Source organism: Rhineura floridana, chromosome 3 (genome assembly GCF_030035675.1).
Source record: "Rhineura floridana isolate rRhiFlo1 chromosome 3, rRhiFlo1.hap2, whole genome shotgun sequence".
NCBI classification, from domain to species: Eukaryota; Metazoa; Chordata; class Lepidosauria; order Squamata; family Rhineuridae; genus Rhineura; species Rhineura floridana.
The window spans coordinates 204,745,571-204,761,625 of record NC_084482.1 but is presented as its reverse complement, the minus strand read 5'-3'; the positions used below and the strand labels follow the sequence as shown (position 1 = coordinate 204,761,625).

The following is a 16,055-nucleotide window of genomic DNA, read 5'->3' as shown; positions in this document are numbered from 1 at the left end:
GCCAACAGAACTGAGGAGAGCAGCTGCAAGTTGCTTGTCAGCCCACAAGAAACAAAATGAAAAAAGGGAGGATATAGTGGGTGTGGAAAGGGGTGTTTGGAAAAGTAACAGTTGACACACCCACCTAAAAACATCAAAGCAAACATCTGCAACCACTAGTGGAGCCGAGGGGAGACGTATTTTTCTCCACTCTGTATTATCAGCAGATTGGGTTAGTATGTATCTACAGGGGGGAAACTGCAGTATAGCTTCTGTTTGCCAGTAATGTCATGTGACAAATGCAAATTAAAAGATGCAAGTAGCAGCAAACACCACAGTAAACCACTGTATAGATAAGCCCTAGGTTAGGCTAACTCCCATTTTCTTTATCTGCTAGATTTCTGTTTGCAGGGACTTTTTCTGTTGGTCCAGTGAAACAGCCATTGGTCCTTGGGAGTGCTGTGACTCCGGGATCATAGAGGTGTATATATATTTCTGAGATGCTGGAGCTGCAGATGCCCATGTATATCATCCAGATAGTTGGAGCTGAGAATGCCCAATCAACCCCAGGAAAACCTACATCTTAAATGTCATTCGGCTCACATAGAGTGTGCATGTAAATTGGGAGGCACATTAGTACAGAAGAAGGGGACATGAAAGGGTTCCTTTGAAGTGTATTTTTTGGGATGTGGATCTCTCTCTGCCTTTCAAGATGCTATAAAATGGAGCTTTGGCAGCTCATCATTGCTGGTTTGGGGGGAACATCCTTCCTTATTGTCACCTAGATTATCAGAGCATACCAACTTTTAGTGTTTGGAGTTCGGTAATCTGCTGTTGAGGCACAAGCAAGAAGAGATTACGAGGGTGTTGACTCCAAGAATGCAACACAAGCATGTCACCTTTATTTAGCTCCCCGAAGGTAAACCCAAGTAGAGATTCAGATCAGACGCCCTTTGTTACAGACCGACCGTTGTAAAATTAGTGAATGCTCTTTTGTGCAAATTTGGTATATCAAAAAACTTGTATTGTGGGAAGGAGGAAGTGTGTGGGGCGGAGACAACAGCACGCAGCTGAAATAAATCCCATCATGCACCAGCCACTAATGTAGATAGAAAACATTGGCCTTGTTCACATGTGACATTCAATGAGTGTAGTCTATGTACTCTCGGACAGTTATTCAAATGTAGAATTCAATGAGCGTACAGTCTCCATTATATACACATTTGCTTCCAGGAAAAGAAAATGGCTCCAATGACACTTATTAAATGTGCCATTGAAGCAATTCCCTTTCAGTAGCAACAAAACAAGGCATGCTGAGTCTGTTATACTTCCTGCAGCTGTTTTCTATACATGCTTATGTTCAATAAAGAGTTGTGGCAAAAAAGGGGAATATAGTTTGACTCTTCATTTTCCCTGCAGTATCTCACGTTTTTAAGCTAAAACAACTTTTACAATAACACCAACTTCTGTAACTATCATAATTATAGCTATTAAAATATTGCAGTTCTTCACTGTCTGTTATGTTTTACATATATGTGGTTTTATTTGATGCAGGCATTCATGGCACAATCCTATACGTGTCTAATGAGATGTAAGTCCTATAGAGGTCAATGGGACTTTCCCAGAGATAAATCTCTTAATGTAGACCTAAATGTGTATATGAAAATATTTTAAGGAGGAGGGGGCTGCAACAACAAAAAAGAACCCCAAGCTGCTTGAAAGAGTATTTGAACTGAAATGATTCTTCCAACCCGAAACATCCGATTCCTTCTTGAGGATATCATGTGTTTTAATACAGAGAACTGCACTTAAAATATGCATCTGGACTTTCCAGCCTCCTCCTCCCACCTCCCTCAAGCTCACTCCCTGCCAGCACACAGAAGCTCTGCTTCAGAGCGCTCTCCCTTCCCTCTATCTCGCTCTTGCCTCCGTTTTAGCCTTATTCCTCTTTCCTGCTCGACCAGCAGTTTGACGTCTTTCTGGAGCTTATCTTTGACTAGCAGCAGCTCCTGCTGCTGCTAGAGCAAAGCCTCAGGAAAACAATCACAGCCTCATGGACAGCATGCAGGGACAGACAACACGTGAACAAAAGACTTTTTTCAGGGGACAGCTACACATGGCGATTTTTCAAAAGGGGGCCTGTACCCGGATTCAGAGTAATGTGTGAACACCCCCCGCTGAGACAGAGTTTGGAGGCATGCAATTGAAAGTGCTCATGGGCGGACGAAGGCACACAAGCACACACACAGAAACAGCAACCCACCTATGCAGTAACACCCTGGTGTGGACAGAACCTGGAAAATTAATGCAACTTCTAAACTTACACAGCATTTGGGCAAAACATTATTAGCTCAGACTCCATGAAAACGTAGAAACAAATATCAAAACTTTGCAAAAGCAATTTAAAAGAGCTTAACAAAACTATCAAATATCCAGAACACCTTTTTTACAAAACTGGAAACAAAAAACATTTGTGTGTGTCACTTTAAGCTGTACATATCCATCAATTCTAGCAGAATTGGGCATCCTGTGACTCTCCAGATGTTGGTGGAATATCCCTCCCATCATCTCTGACCACTGGCCATACTGACAGGGACTGATGGGAGTTGGGAGACCAACGACATCTGTAGGGCCACAGATTGCAGAATTAGGTAGGGAAGGAAGTCAACAAGCTGTGGCATTAACACTGACTAGGTCCTGCTGCACATCCTGGCTCTGATGGTAACTGGACTGACTGTGTTTTGTGTTTTTGTCTGGATATTGACTATCCCAACTGGAAGATTCCCTTGCCTGGACCAATAATATCGTTCATTTCCTGTCCTCTGGGAGGGGTGTTTTGAAAGGCTATAATCCAATTTACTTTAAATACAATCAGCAGAATACTAGCAAATACATGCAGTCTATGAAAGATAGGAGCTAGATAATATGAAAGAGAAATCCACAGCACATTTCTGAATCTAGGGGAAGGGAGAAATAAGAATCAGTAGAGGCAAATAAATATTACCTGGAAAACAAAATAGAGTATAGATATGTAACGTTTACTCTGGAGAACTATGTGCAAGTTAACTATTACAAACATAATTATGGCATTTAAAACTAGTAATAATTTTAACTATTATGCAACTCTACATTTATTTACCACCTTCCACCAGTCCAAACTAGTTAAAGCTTTGCTACGTTACAGCTATGTTGTCATTTACCCTAAATATTAAGAAAAGAGACAAAGATATTAAGAAAAAAGAGACAATATGTGAGCTACCTATCCAAGCAGGGATTCAAAGGATGCAGATTGATGTAGGGTCCTAGGGATAGGACCCGAATAACAGAGATGAAGAAGAAAGGTTGGAAAAATAAAATGGTGAAATATAAAGCTCACCTGGGAATAAGCAAAACTATTAAAACAAGAACCGTATGCATATAAAAACTTAAAAACTTGAAAACTAAAAATTTGACAAGTCGCATGGAGTAACATATCTATCTTTACAGTTAGTTTGACAAAGGCTCTGTTAGCATTTCTGCTTCTCACACTCAAGGCAGACATTCAGGGCTACATCAGTCACGAGCCAGAATTTCTTGACAAAGTTTTTCTTCTATTCCACTCATAGCTCCCTCATTCCACTTCATCTTCACCACATCCACAGATTTGCCCCCAAAACTGAGTTCAGTAACAATCTTCAGTGAAGCTTTCCTAACTGTTCAAACATTTCTAATGATTTCTTTTACTGGTATCTACTACAGGCATCTAAGATCCTCCGTGGCGCAGAGTGGTAAAGCGGCGGTAACACAGCCGAAAGCTCTGCTTACGGCCGGAGTTCGATTCCAACGGAAGGAGGAAGTCGAATCTCCGGTAAAAGGGGTCGAGGTCCACTCAGCCTTCCATCTATCCGTGGTCGGTAAAATGAGTACCCGGCATATGCTGGGGGGTAAAGAAAGGCCGGGGAAGGAACTGGCAAGCCCACCCCATATATACGGTCTGCCTCGTAAACGTCGCAAGACGTCACCCTAAGAGTCGGAAATGACTCGCACTACAAGTGTGCGGACACCTTTACCTTTTTACTACAGGCATCTATTGTGTAGGAGAGGTGTTCGGAGAAGTGAATGGCCAAAGTTTCCCACCAGGGTGAACTATTACGCCTCTCTCTCATTTGGAGGTTTTTGCGAGTATCGAAAGTAGTCTGATGTTCTTTCCAGTCTCTCAGTATTTTATGGTGTTTCTCCTTTAAGGATCCTCTGATATTACTGAAGAATGTCAATCTGATTAAAGCTGTTTCCTCCTGTGAATTCTTGGATGTAATATAAAGATGATATTCCCAACCGAAGCTCTTTTCACATTCCAGACAGTTTTAAGGCTTCTCCTCTGTGTGATTTTTCTGCACAGGGAGATTGCAACTCTGCACAAAACTTTTCCCACATTCAAAGTTTTAATATGCCTTTCCCTATATAATGTGACTGAAGAATGCCATTCTGACTAAAACTCTTTCCACACTGCAAGCATTTTTAAGTCTTATTCTTTGTATGAGTTTTTTGATGACTACTAAGGGAGCTACCCCAACTGAAGCTCTCTGCACACTCCAAACATTTATAAGGTTTGTCCCCTGTATGAATTCTTTGATGATTAGTAAGGGTGCAATTATCACGGAAGCTCTTTGCACGCTCCAAGCATTTATATGGTTTGTGCCCTGTATGAGTTCTTTGATGTGAAGTAAGATGGTGATGACGAGTGAAGCTCTTTGTACACTTCAAGCATTGATATGGTTTGTCCCCTGTATGAATTCTTTGATGTGTATTAAGGGAGCTACCCCAACTGAAGCTCTTTCCACACTCCAAACATTTATAAGGTTTGTCCCCTGTATGAGTTCTTTGATGTATAGAAAGGTGGCTACTCTGACTGAAGCTCTTTCCACACTCCGGGCATTTATAAGGTTTGTCCCCTGTATGAGTTCTTTGATGAGAAGTAAGGGAGCTACTGTTATTGAAGCTCTTTCCACACTCCAAGCATTTATAAGGTTTGTCCCCTGTATGAGTTCTTTGATGGTAAGTAAGGGAGTAACTGTCACTGAACCTCTTTCCACACTCCAAGCATTTATAAGGCTTGTTTCCTGTATGAGTTCTTTGATGAGAAGTAAGGGAGCTACTGTTATTGAAGCTCTTTCCACACTCAAAGCATTTATAAGGTTTGCCCCCTGTATGAGTTCTTTGATGTACAGTCAGGTTGCCATGGTCACTGAAGCTCTTTCCACACTCAAGGCACTTATAAGGTTTGTCACCTGTATGGAACCTTTGATGTATCTGAAGTTGGCTATTCTGACTGAAGCTCTTTCCACACTCCAAGCACTTATGAGGTTTGTCCTGTGTGAGTTCTTTGATGCGTTGTAAGGTGGTGATTACGCCTGAAGATTTTTCCACACTCCAAACATGTATAAGGTTTGTCCCCTGTATGAGTTCTTTGATGTATCTTGAGGGAACCACTCTGACTGAAGCTCTTTCCACACTCCAAACATGTATAAGGTTTGTCCCCTGTATGAGTTCTTTGATGGATCGTAAGGTTGCCTTTCCTACTGAAGCTCTTTCCACACTCCAAGCATTTAAAAGGTTTGGCCCCTGTATGAGTTCTTTGATGCAAAGTAAGGGTGGTACTGTGACCGAAGCTCTTTCCACACTCCAGGCATTTATAAGGTTTGTCCCCTGTATGAGTTCTTTGATGTATCTCAAGGGAACCTCTCTGACTGAAGCTCTTTCCACACTCCAAACATGTATAAGGTTTGTCCCCTGTATGGGTTCTTTGATGTATCTCAAGGGAACCTCTCTGACTGAAGCTATTTCCACACTCCAAACATGTATAAGGTTTGTCCCCTGTATGAGTTCTTTGATGTATCTCAAGGGAACCTCTCTGACTGAAGCTCTTTCCACACTCCAAACATGTATAAGGTTTGTCCCCTGTATGAGTTCTTTGATGAGAAGTAAGGTTGCCTTTGTGACTGAAGCTCTGTCCACACTCCAAGCATTTAAAAGGTTTGACCCCTGTATGAGTTCTTTGATGCAAAGTAAGGGTGGTACTGCGACCAAAGCTCTTTCCACACTCCACGCATTTGTAAGGTTTGTCCCCTATATGAGTTCTTTGATGTATCTCAAGGGAACCTCTCTGACTGAAGCTCTTTCCACACTCCAAATATGTATAAGGTTTGTCCCCTGTATGAGTTCTTTGATGCAAAGTAAGGGTGGTAATGCGACCAAAGCTCTTTCCACACTCCAGGCATTTGTAAGGTTTGTCCCCTGTATGAGTTCTTTGTTGAGAAGTAAGGTTGCCTTTGAGACTGAAGCTCTGTCCGCACTCCAAGCATTTAAAAGGTTTGGCCCCTGTATGAGTTCTTTGATGCAAAGTAAGGGTGGTACTGCGACCAAAGCTCTTTCCACACTCCAGGCATTTGTAAGGTTTGTCCCCTGTATGAGTTCTTTGATGTATCTCAAGGGAACCTCTCTGACTGAAGCTCTTTCCACACTCCAGGCATTTACAAGGGTTCTCTTCTGTGTGTCTCTTCTGTTGTTTTGTCAGACTATATCTATGGCTGAAACTTTCTCCATCCTCAGGGGATGTATACGTTTCCCCCCCACTGGATTCACACCCCGGATTCTGTGTTTGTATCCCCTCTTGTCTCTTTGCTCCATTCTGCTCTTTCCGTTCCTCTTTCTGCTCCTTAACTCCTGGTGACACTTCTGATGGTTCCCCCTCACCCGTGAACTCTGAGACATCTGCTGATGGAATAAAAAGGAAAGCTGGGAAAGCTCTGTGGAGAAATGCTGTTTACATATCTCTGTTTATGATTTGTAGTTTGACAAAATATTTCTGGGAGTTCGTTGATGCCAGAGTGTCAAACATTTGTACTGTTATGTTACAGAATTGTTTTAGCAATAGCTGCTCGGTGACAGGTTGTGAAAAGAGAGAGACAATCGCTTTCAATATTTATAGGTGGGGCCCAGATTCAGTAAATTCAGTTATATTGGTCGGGAAATAACAGATTAGCTGGAGGCTCTGGAGAGTGAAGTCTGGGTAGTTAACTGCCAGTTGGATGTCAAACACAGCAAGCTTGGGGGAGGAAAAAGATGGAACCCAGCAAGAGGGCAAAGCTGGGATCCACAGGGCAGGATTACATCCTCAAATACTGTGAGTCTGCTGGAGGCAGGGTGCCTAAAGGGGGTTCCACACTTTCTTCCAACATCCCCCTCCTACCTATCACCCCAAAATGTGCACCTCGGTCTTGGAGCTCCCTCCATGCAGACCCCCTCTAATATTTCTGCAAGCAAAAAGAGACTCATGTGGTCACCTGCTGCATTGCTTTGGGTAGGCAGGACATGAGAGGGAAGTCCCTATTTTGCTATCTTTTCTTCAAGGCCGCTCCCAGAAGGAGATGCTCCTGCTCAGGGATGCAGAGAGCCACCAGCTGAAGGATTGCCTCACCTCTAGGCTGGTTGGAACCATGATAAGATGGTGTCCTGCTATCTCCTTTTGGAATGGTAGTAAGTACCCTTCTCTTATGATGTTCTGGATCCATCGATCCACGATGGTATACTCCCAGTGACTTATGAAGTGTTGGAGTCTTCTCCGCACTGGGAAGGGGGCCTGGTCATGCCTGCTAGCGCTGATATGGCTGCCTCCTGCCCTCCTTGGCATTGCCTGAGTGCCTGGCCTTGGGGAAGGCTTGTTGGCTCCACCGTCACTGACTCAGGAGGAAGGACTGTCCCCTCTATGGGGATCAAAAACGTCTGCCCTCCCTGCCACTGGCCAATCCCTGAAAGGTCCGAAAGGAACTGGAGATGCTCTTTATTACCCTTGTCCTTATTGTGCCCCTCTAGGAGGCCTTTAGCTTGTCTCTGGTTTCCACCAGGAAGTCCTCTAACCCTCTGCAAAAAGATTGCCCCCTTTGAAAGGTCGCTTGCTAGGCTGGTTTTGGCCTCAACATCTGCAGTCCACTATTTCCACCAGAATAGCCCATGCCCTGCTACATCTGCAGCTGTGGCCATGATGGAGAACTGCAGAGCATCAGCCGAGGCATCTGCCGTGTAGGCGGAGGCCTTTGCTAGCTTTCATAGCCGTTGAAGCAGATGGGTGGCCTCAGGTGGCACTTCCTGCATCTGGGCCTGTGCCCAGAGGAATGCTCTTGCCATGAAAGAGTGGATGCCCTGATGGCTGGTGCCGAGACCTTGTGGGACCTACGTAGCAGGGTCTGTGCCTTTCTGTTCTCAGGGTTGTTGGGGAAGTTCTCCCCATCCTATGGCATCATGTGAGGGGAAGGCAACTGCAGCATCCACAAGGGGAGCCCTCAGAATCTGCAAATCTCCCTTGTCACAAGGATATAGGTGCTTCACGAGTGAGATTCCTGGGGTCTGCCACTCATTCAAAATGGTGGCTTTGAAGTCCTCAGGGAAGGGCCTCTTGCGTGGTTTGCAATTATGAAAAACTGTGGATGCCCCCCTGGCCCTGGGCTGTTCTTGCACTGCCTCCCATTGGGCAGGAGTTGAGAGGTCAATTTGTCTTGCATTCTTTCCTGATGAGGGGTTTAATGTCTGGAGAAGAGAAGAGCCCGGAGGAACCCATCTCTTCCTAGGCCCCCCCAACAGATGAACCGCAGGCATGAAGCCCTGGCCTTCTCAATCTGACATGGGGGAAGGGAATGGTCAGTCAGTCCGCTCCTTCTTTCATGTCTCCCTGCTTACTGGTGTGCCCGTCGTGGTTCCTCTTATCCTAGCTAGGAACCCCTAAGCCTCTGCAGCCATGGGGGTCTGCACTGGATGAGGCTGGGCTCCTGGGTCTCCCCCCATGGGCATCGCAGGGCCTTCATAAGCGTTGAAGGTTGCAGCATTTGGGGCTTTTTAGTTTAGGGAAAAGGCGGGTCAGAGGAGACATGATAGAAGTGTATAAAATTATGCATGACATTGAGAAAGTGGATAGAGAAAAGTTCTTCTCCCTCTCTCATAATACTAGAACTCGTGGACATTCAAAGAAGCTGAATGTTGGAAGATTCAGGACAGACAAAAGGAAGTACTTCTTCACTCAGCAAGTAGTTAAACTATGGAATTTGCTCCCACAAGATGCAGTATGGCCACCAGCTTGGATGGCTTTAAAAGAAGATTAGACAAATTCATGGAGGACAGGGCTATCAATGGCTACTAGCCATGATGGCTGTGCTCTGCCACCCTAGTCAGAGGCAGTATGTTTCTGAAAAGCAGTTGCCGGAAGCCTCAGGAGGGGAGAATGTTCTTGCACTCGGGTCCTGCTTGCGGGCTTCCCCCAGGCACCTGGTTGGCCACTGTGAGAACAGGATGCTGGACTAGATGGGCCACTGGTCTGATCCAGCAGGCTCTTCTTATGTTCTTATGAAGAAGTCGGCCAATAGTACTAGAGAACTCATGACTGCCACTTTTCCAAACTGCTACCAAACTCTTCCTTCCCCCTTTTCTCTCCCTCGGTAAGTGCTGCTGCCTCTGCCTTGGCGCGAGGAGATACAATCTCTGCTGGTATGCCAGGGCATCGGAGGAGAGCGAAGAGGAGGAGGAAGGATCACGCAGCTACGCAGAGCCATGACAGAGGAGGAAGGATCATGCAGCTTCCAATGTCCCTGTTCGTTCTGACCTGGCAGGGCCCTTCCTGGGGAGTCTTGGGCAGTTCAGGATCTCTTCGCCTAGCCTACCTCAAAGGGTCGGCAATGAGGAACAGAGAAGATGAGAGGCAGGTATTTCCTGGCCCACCCTGCACCCGTTGAAGAAGAGGAGAAAAAATAACAAATCTAGCTTCTATTTCTGAAACTAAATCAACAGTTGCTGAATAAGATCATCTTGCTGAGGCAGGACTAATGAAGGGACTTATTGGGGCAGCTTCAAACTTTTCTGGCTCAGCCCCCAGGTGAGGAAGGAGGCTCCTTACCCAGCGTGGACTCGTTCCCGTCAGTCTCCAGCATGATTCCAAAGCAGAGGGCTCTTTAGTCCAGATCTGGCAGGGAGGACCCTTTCCCTCTCGGCGAGACAAACAGCCACACCTTCAAAGATAACCGGCCTCTGCAAGGAAAAAGAAAAAAGCCCTCAGAGAAATCTCCAGCACCTCAGAGACTCCCTTCGTGCCAAGTGCATTTAGGTTTGCTCATCTAAAGTGGATTGAAAGTGCTCTGTCGCTCTAGCCATGGACCAAACCCAACTGAATTGAAACTAGAACATTTTAAAACCAGCAGCTCCAAGCTTCCATGCAAAACACAGACAGACACAGAGCAGTTTCAAACCTGCAGTTCCAAACTTCAGTGCAAGACGACACATGTGCAAGACAGGCACGTGCAAGACAGTAAACAACCCTCCCCCCATTATTTTTTTTTAATCACTGGTGGAATGAAAGGAAGAACTCAATTTCCCTTCCTTTTTTACACAGTGGAAGGGGTTCGGAAGAAACTCAGAGAGAAATAAACAGTTTCTGTTTTTTAAATTGAAAAATGTGTACTTACCAAGATGGGGGGGGGGAAGACACCTCCTGAAAGATTCAGTGGTCCCAATGCTTGAGAACTGAAGGGGGGTGTTGAGAGCAGGGCTGTGGAGTCGGAGTCGTGGAGTCGGAACCACAAGGCACGGAACCTGGGGGGGGGAAGAGTCCATTACTCCTCCCTACGAGCCCAGGAGCCTGGAGGACCACTGGTGCTCCACACTTTGGGAGCCCCAAAGCAAAAAAAACAGCCTCGGAGCTGTGATTAAACAGTTATGCTGTGGCAAGAAACACAACGACCCGAAGGTACCACAAGAAGGTTCAGCAAGGCGGCAATGAAGGTGATTGACATGTGACACTATGTCATCTCATCAACAGGTGGGCGCAGCTTACTGGAAAAGGCCAAACTGTGGGCCAAACTGGATGCCCTGGTGAGCCAAATTTTGCCTGCAGGCTGGAGGTTCCGCACCCCTTTTCTAGAGCATCAAAAATCCACTTAAAAACCCAACGTTTTTGCAGTTAGAAAAATGATGGGGCTATATTATCACTACAGTTATATCCCAGTTTCCTCCAAACAGCTCAAGATGGTGTCCATGGCTCTCCTCCTCCTCTTTATCTTCACAACAACCCTGTGAGGTAGGCTAGGCTGAGAGCAGCTGTGACTGGCCCACAGTTAACCAGTGAGCTTCATGGCTGAATGGGGATTCAAACCCTGCTCTCCCAGACCCTAGTAGTTAGACATAGCCTAAGCTCCATGTAACCTTTGCGCAAAAAAATAGGAAGAATCAGCCCTAAATGATTTAGGCCCTAAGTATCCGGAAGATGGCCTCTTTTCCTACAGACTCACTCGCTGGGTGTTGAGATCAGCACAAAGGGCCTCTTGGTAATTTCATTGCCCTCAGAAGGTCAAAGGTAGGGGCCCGGGAGAGGGCATTCTTTGTGGTAGCCCCAAAGCTGTGGAATTCCCTCTCCACAGCGGTGTACCTGGCTAGAGATGTGAAGGCCCAGAAAAAAACAGAAAAATTCTGGGGGGAAATGGCTTTTTTCTGTTTTTTTCCAAAGATTTTTTTTTCTGAAAAAAATGGAAAAATTGAAAAAAATTAAGAAAAAATGGATTATGGAATGTTTTATTTTAGCATGATGAATAAACTGTTTCACTGAATCTTGGACACTCCCCTCTTCTCTCTGTTATTTTTACGTGCATGGATGCTTTATGTCTGCTTGACACTGTGGAGGACTGAAAATGGAAATGGACTGCTTTCAAGTCGATCCCAACTGATGGCGACTCTATGAAGAGGGTTTTCATGGTGAGCGGTATTCAGAGGGGGTTTCCCATTGCCTTCCTCTGAGGCTGAGAGGCAGTGACAAGCCCAAGGTCACCCAGTGAGCTTCGTGGCTGTGTGGGGATTTGAACCCTGGTCTCCCAGGTCGTAGTCCAGCACCTTAACCACTACACCACACTGGCTCTCAGTGGAGGAGTAGCAGAGACATAAATAATTTTCTTTGTTATTAAAGTTGATGGTTTCTTCTGGGTTTTTTTTTAATTGCCTGCTCCTCATAAACTGGCAAAACAAAAGAGGTGCCTTACAGTTCAGGATCTTGTAGAGCCATTTGTTACAAAAAAAGTAAAAATGTTAAAAAGTAAATTAAATTTGTAATAATTGTTTGAATAAAATGTACTTTTAATATACCAAATGTGATTATTTTATGCCAAACCATGTACATAATTACATTTGATGTTCCTGAAGTAACAAAGTGACTTTCAATCTGTAAAAAGTGCTAATATTGCATTTTTTCCATTTTTCCAAACATTTGGTTTTTTCTGGGGAAAAAAACACCTTGAAAAAACCCGTTTTTCCCAAGGCTTCAAAATTTCTGGAAATTGTCCATCTCTACACCTGGCATCTTCATTATAGAGCTTCTGCCATATTCTGAAGACACACCTTTTCATGCTGGCCTTTGACACTTGAGCTACATATATAGACAGTATTAGGAGCCTGTCTAGTTGGGAATGCCATTTGTTTTAAACTATTTTTAATACTATATTTTACATCGTAGTGACCCGCCCTGGGACTTCACCTGTGTGGTGAAGGGTGGGTAATAAATGTAACAATCATAATAATGATAGTAAATAATGAATACACAATAAATCTAGAGAAGCACTCTATCTTTAAAAAGAAAAGCCCATTAGGATCTTCTGGAGCGAAAGGCTTGATGAAAGAGCTACTTGGATAGAGCGAGCTGAATGATATTACTGACCAGTCTGCAGAATAATCTGTCCCCCAAACAGGGGGAAGTGGTGGTGGATGCAAGTTTCTGGTCCAAGCACACAGTTTGCTGGCAGAATTGCTGCAGCATCAAAGCATGAGCATCCCCAGTTGAACGGCTTTCAGGTCGCAGAGCTGGAATAGACCTTGTCCCCCAATGTGATCACGGAGAGCAGTTGCCACAGCGTAGATCACAGTGAACTAGTTGGACAGACAGACTGACTAGGAACCACAGGAAGCTGCCTTGTACCAGGTCAGACGATCCATGTAGCCCGATATTGTCTACTCAGACTGGCAGCAGCTCCCCAGGGTTTCTGAGAAAGAAGAGTCCTCCCCATTAATAGCTGCTACCTGATTATTTTAACTGAAGATGCTGGCGCTTGAACCCTGGAGCATCTGCATGTAGAGCACTGTGCTCTGCTACTGTGCTGTGCTCACTCTCTCTGTGTGTTGTGGGTTTAAGGCAGCTTCATCCATTAAAATAGACCGGCAGGGATGATCCACATCGCGGTGGCACAGCACATGGTTTTCATGCAGAAGACCGGCATTCAATTGCTGCTTTCTCCCTGCAGACCTGGGAAAAAGCCCTGCCTGGTACAAGAAAGCACTGCTAGCGTGCTGGATGGGTCTCTTACAGATGAGCTTACATAAGTGCAGGAGGCGACATTCCAGCCATGCACAGCTCAGAGGTTCTACACATACACACACCATCAGGTGCGCAAGAAGCATGTTCAGGGAAATATCCCAGCCAGGGCAAACACACCAAAGAGGGCTCAGGGAAGGGCTAGCGAGAGAGGTGCAGCCTGGGAAAAAGAGTCTGGCCTGGGGAGGGAGTACAGGAAGACTCGCCTGGCATTTGGCCCCTGGATCCAAGGCTCCCCACCCTTGGGATACGGGATATTTTGGAGCACTTTGAAATATTCAGGGCATAGTCCGATTGCAGACTGTGCGTCTTTATTAAAAACTGCCTCCGTTCCTATCAAGCTTTTTTTTAAAAAAAAGTTCAATTCTTCTACTCTAAACCTGCTCTGCATAATTTTCTACTCTAAATCTACTTTGCATAATTTTAAATTAGGGAATAATCTGTTTCACTTGCTCTTTTGCCCCTTCTTTTCTTCCTCTTCCCCACGATGCCACGTGGAAAGCAAACTGAAGGCTAATGCTTGCAAAGGGAAAAGCCAGCATTATTCCAGGAACGGGAACAAGAAATCACCTACTCGCCCCTTCCCCCTTACCGGCATACACAAGCGACAGGATTCAGACGCAGCTTCTCATCCACGAAGACCTCCCAAAGGCCGCCACTGGCAGGCCACCGCAAGCCGCCCCTTCTTGTTAAACCACTCTGGCCACTGGAGAGTATGTTTGTGTGTGTGTACATAAAATACATTTTATTTTTCTTTTACCAAAAAGATGCATAAGATAAACAAAGAAGAAAAACACAGCGTTCTTATGTTCTCTTCTTATGTTCTTATGTTCTTATGATAATGTTAATGACGTGTGTAAAAGGTAAAGTAAAGGTGTCCCGTCTTGTGACGTTTACTAGGTGGACCTAGTATATGGGGTGGGATTGCCAGTTCCTTCCCTGGCCTTTCTTTACCCCCCAGCATATGCCGGGTACTCATTTTACCGACCAGGGATGGATGTGTGTAGGTAAGTCTTTTTTAAAAAAGAAACAGTGCTCTTCCAGAGCCCAGGAGCTCAGCGCCCACGTCTGAAGAGAGGACAAACTACATCTCCCAGAATCCTTTGGGACCAGAAAGGGAAGCTGAGAAGGACTACGGATCCCACAAGGCAAAGAGGCATCTATTTCCTCCCGCCAATCCCCGTTATCGGCGTCTTTTCACAGCGGGGAAAGAGTCTTTGCAGGAGAGGCGGGGGATTGGGCAAAGAAGGGAGTTGCCTGCCTGTGGTGGTTTCCTTTGGCAGTTCTTCGTCGTGTAACTCGTGAGTGCTGGTGAGAGGCGGGAGAGGGAGGAGGAAAGAGGGGAGCTGTTTGTCCTGCTCTAATGGCTGGAGTCATAGTTGGGGGAGGGGGGGTACTTCCCTCTGCATCAGTTTGCTTTTCAGTTGCCTTGAGGTGAGAAGGGGGGAGGAGGGAAGGAAAAGAAGAATCAAGCGCAATAAACGGATTTCCTGCCTTGAAATGGTGCAAGGTTCAAATACGATTGGAGCTTCGAACGTGTCTTCCTTTGGAGAACTTTTTAAGTAAGGGGTGCAGTGTTGTTTCTAAAGTCTCACAGTGTGGAATCGGAGTGCCTCTTGCATGCCTGTTGCCCTTACTCGTTTCCCCGGGTGAAGAGGGGCTTTCCTGATTGCCGGGGTGGGGTGACCACAGAGAGGGAAAGTACAGGGAAGTGTAGTAATATGAGCGGTTTCCAAAGGAGAAGCAGTTGTGGTTGGTTTCGCTGGTGGGATTTTACATTTGGGGAACTTTTACATGATAAACGTGCCATAGGACAGCCTTTCCCAACCTTTGGGTCCCTAGATGTTGAAAATGGAAATGGACTGCCTTCAAGTCGATCCCGTCTTAGGAAGCCCTATGAATAGGGTGTTCATGGTAAGCGGTATTCAGAGGGGGTTTCCCATTGCCTCCCTCTGAGGCTAGGCCTCCCCAGCTGGCTAGAGCCTGCTCAGCTTGCCACAACTGCACAAGTCAGCCCCTTTCTTGTCCGCAACTGCCAGCTGGGGGGCAACTGGGCCCCTTGGGACTCTGCAGCTTGCCCACGGCTGCACAGGTGGCAGGGCATGTAACCCCTGAGCCACTCACTGTGGCGGTGATCTTTAGCTGGCCCTTGACACCCAGGAGACACAAGCGGAGATTTGAACTCACAGACTCTGGACTCCCAGCCAGTCTCTCCCCCCCCCACTGTGGTATACCTGCTGTTGCTAGACTGCAATTCCCATAATTCCTAACCATTGGCCAAGCTGGCTGGGACTGATGGGAGTTGCAGTTTGTGACGTCCTTCCCTGGTTCTCCCTGTCAGGTTGCCACCTGCTTGTGGCTACTGCCTTTCACTAGGCACCACCAGGGATACCACCAGTCAGGACCGTCCTTTATATGGTTTCTCACTCCGCTCTAGCACAGATCTCACTAGATGCCACTGCTAGGCAGCACCACCAGTCACTTCCTGTAACCGATGCTCCCAGAGACTTTGCCTAAGTCTCTCTAAGTATACAACTCTGGGTTGCTCTGGATACTTGACTTGCTACAATATCTCCCTTCACCGCTGCCACCATTAGATACAGTTTCTGTTCAGCCTTGGTAATTACCTTGCCCTCCCTTCTGGTCTGTATATTCCCCAGCCAAGGATCAGGCCTTTGGTAAACCAAATAAGTATTTATTTACTAAC

The 16,055-nt window shown here is 45.8% G+C and overlaps 1 protein-coding gene across 1 annotated transcript; it reads right to left on the bottom strand.

The window, feature by feature from the left end:
* Positions 1 to 5,228: 5,228 nt before the first annotated feature.
* LOC133378886 (zinc finger protein 501-like) lies at positions 5,229 to 14,052 on the bottom strand. Its single transcript, XM_061613500.1, has 5 exons — positions 13,941 to 14,052; positions 10,464 to 10,590; positions 9,899 to 10,029; positions 6,169 to 6,732; positions 5,229 to 6,138 (listed from the first exon to the last, which is right to left on the bottom strand). The coding sequence occupies exons 3-5, from the start codon at positions 9,930 to 9,932 to the stop codon at positions 5,315 to 5,317; spliced, it is 1,422 nt and encodes a 473-aa protein (XP_061469484.1). The 5' UTR covers positions 9,933 to 10,029; positions 10,464 to 10,590; positions 13,941 to 14,052; the 3' UTR covers positions 5,229 to 5,314.
* Between the last annotated feature and the right edge of the window lie 2,003 nt (positions 14,053 to 16,055).